The sequence below is a fragment of the Leucopleurus acutus genome, assembly GCF_964270905.1.
Source record: "Leucopleurus acutus genome assembly, chromosome: 16".
Classification (NCBI taxonomy): Eukaryota; Metazoa; Chordata; class Mammalia; order Artiodactyla; family Delphinidae; genus Leucopleurus; species Leucopleurus acutus.
In genome coordinates this window covers 76,366,426-76,368,474 of record NC_139158.1, presented here as the reverse complement: position 1 = coordinate 76,368,474, position 2,049 = coordinate 76,366,426, and the positions used below count along the sequence as shown (strand labels likewise).

General features: G+C 50.7%; 1 protein-coding gene across 1 annotated transcript; it reads right to left on the bottom strand.

Annotated features, from left to right (window-relative positions):
• Positions 1-341: 341 nt before the first annotated feature.
• On the bottom strand, positions 342-916 carry LOC309972919 (interferon lambda-1-like; the record flags this gene model as incomplete). The annotated part of the gene is given in 2 exon segments (XM_082856817.1): positions 342-487; positions 490-916. Coding segments are annotated over 2 exon segments (573 nt in total).
• Between the last annotated feature and the right edge of the window lie 1,133 nt (positions 917-2,049).

Sequence of the window (2,049 nt, the reverse complement as noted above, 5' to 3'; positions counted from 1 at the left end):
TCCCTATAGAAGGACATTTTCCTCTTTCTCTTCTTTTCCCTTGAAATGTATTTGTTGAAGAAATCGGATTGTTTGTCCTTCAGTTTGCCAGAGTCTACATTTTGCTGATTGCATCCTCTGCTGTTGTTTATCACGTTCCTCTGTTCTCTCAACCTCCTGAAAATTGGCAGCTGGCTCTTCTTTTTTTTTTTTTTTTACAGTTTCTTACTGTTTGTTTGAACATGTTGTACAAAAGTAGAAAAATAAACATTTCTTCTGCAGCTCCATAAATAAAGGATTAGAGGAAATAACTTAAGGCAGGGTTGGGGCTTAGTGCATAAGTAAGGTCTGGGTCCAGGTTTTCAGATATGCAGGTCTCCACTGGCAACAATTCTCAGATCCCTTATGAGGAGGCAGAAGAGGTTGAATGTGACAGAGGCGTCGAGACAGCCTTGGGACTCCTCCTTTGTGGCCTCCTGGAGCCGGCACAGCCAGTGGTGGAGGCGGCCCGGAGCTGGGATTCTGCTGTGGGCTGAGCCGGGATGCAAGCCTGAAGCTCGGAGTGGATGTGGCGCAGCGTGTGCAGCGGCTGGTCCAGGATGACCCCTGAGGACGAGTCTGCCACAGCACCCAGGACCTTCAGCGTCAGGTCTAACTCTGCCTCCAAGGCCACAGGGCGCTCCCACACCTGCCGCTGCCTCAGGTCCCGGGTCCTGGGGAAGCGGTGAGAGCTGCAGCTCCAGTTCTTCAGCGAGAGCGACTCTTCTAAGGCATCCTTGGCTTTCTTGAAGCCCTCCAGCTCCCTTGGCAACAGAGATTGGAACCGGCCCATGTGGCAGCCCTTCCCGGTTGTGGTGGGCTTGGACGTGGGGACAGGGCCTGCTCTGTCCAAGTCCAGCATCACAGTCACCAACACCAGGACCCAAGCTGCAGCCATGGCTAAATCCCAACTGCTTGTTTGGCCCCATGGCTCTGCTTTTAGCCAGGTTCACTGGGCAATCCCAGCTGATGTGTGTAAAGTGAAAAGGCAAATGGAAATAGGAATCTCCACTTTAATGGCAAAGGCACGAGTGTGGGGGTCCAGTCACCGAACCAGGTGAGCCCGGACCTGTGCCAGGAAGGAAAGAGATACTGAAATTCAGTCACAGGAGAGAACTTTGCTTCTGAGAAGTCCCTGTGCCTGGAGAATCTCCAGGTTAGGACTCCCGGGGGCAGCCTTTAGCTCGCTGACTTTGGGGAGCCTCCGAATGAGGCCGAGGCAGGTGGAGGGATGGGAAAGTGGCTCGAGGACTCTCACAGTGGGGTAGGGACCTGGTGGGTATGGGTGAGGCTGCCTGAGTGGCCGAGAAGGGGCATCCCTTGAATGTGCAGAAGTTTTAAAGTTTGCTGTGGTCCCCTTTTCTACTTTTGCTTTTGTTACCTATGCTTTTGGTGTTATATCCAAGAAATTGTTGCCAAATCCAACGTCATGAAACTTCTCTCTGTTTTCTTCTAGGAGCTTTTTAGTTTTAGGTCTTACATTTGAACCTTTAATCCGTTTTCAGTTTTGTGTATGGTGTAAGGTAAGGGTCTAACTTCGTTCTTTTGCATTTGGATATCCAGTTTTCCCAGTACCATTTGAGGAGACTGACCTTTCCCCATTGAGTGATCTTGGCTTCCCTGTTGAAGATCTTTTGACTACATACGTGAGGGTTTATTTCTGGCTTCTCTATTCTGTTCCATTGGACCATAGGTCTATCTTTATGCCAGTACCACACTATTTTGATTACTGTAGCTTTGTATGTAATGTGTTTTTATTTTTATTTATTTATTTATTTATGGCTGTGTTGGGTCTTCGTTTCTGTGCGAGGGCTTTCTCTAGTTGCGGCGAGCGGGGGCCACTCTTCATCGTGGTGCGCGGGCCTCTCACTGTCGCAGCCCCTCTTGTTGCGGAGCACAGGCTCCAGACGCGCAGGCTCAGTAGTTGTGGCTCACGGGCCTAGGTGCTCTGCGGCATGTGGGATCTTCCCAGACCAGGGCTCGAACCCGTGTCCCCTGCATTGGCAGGCAGATTCTCAACCGCTGTGCCAC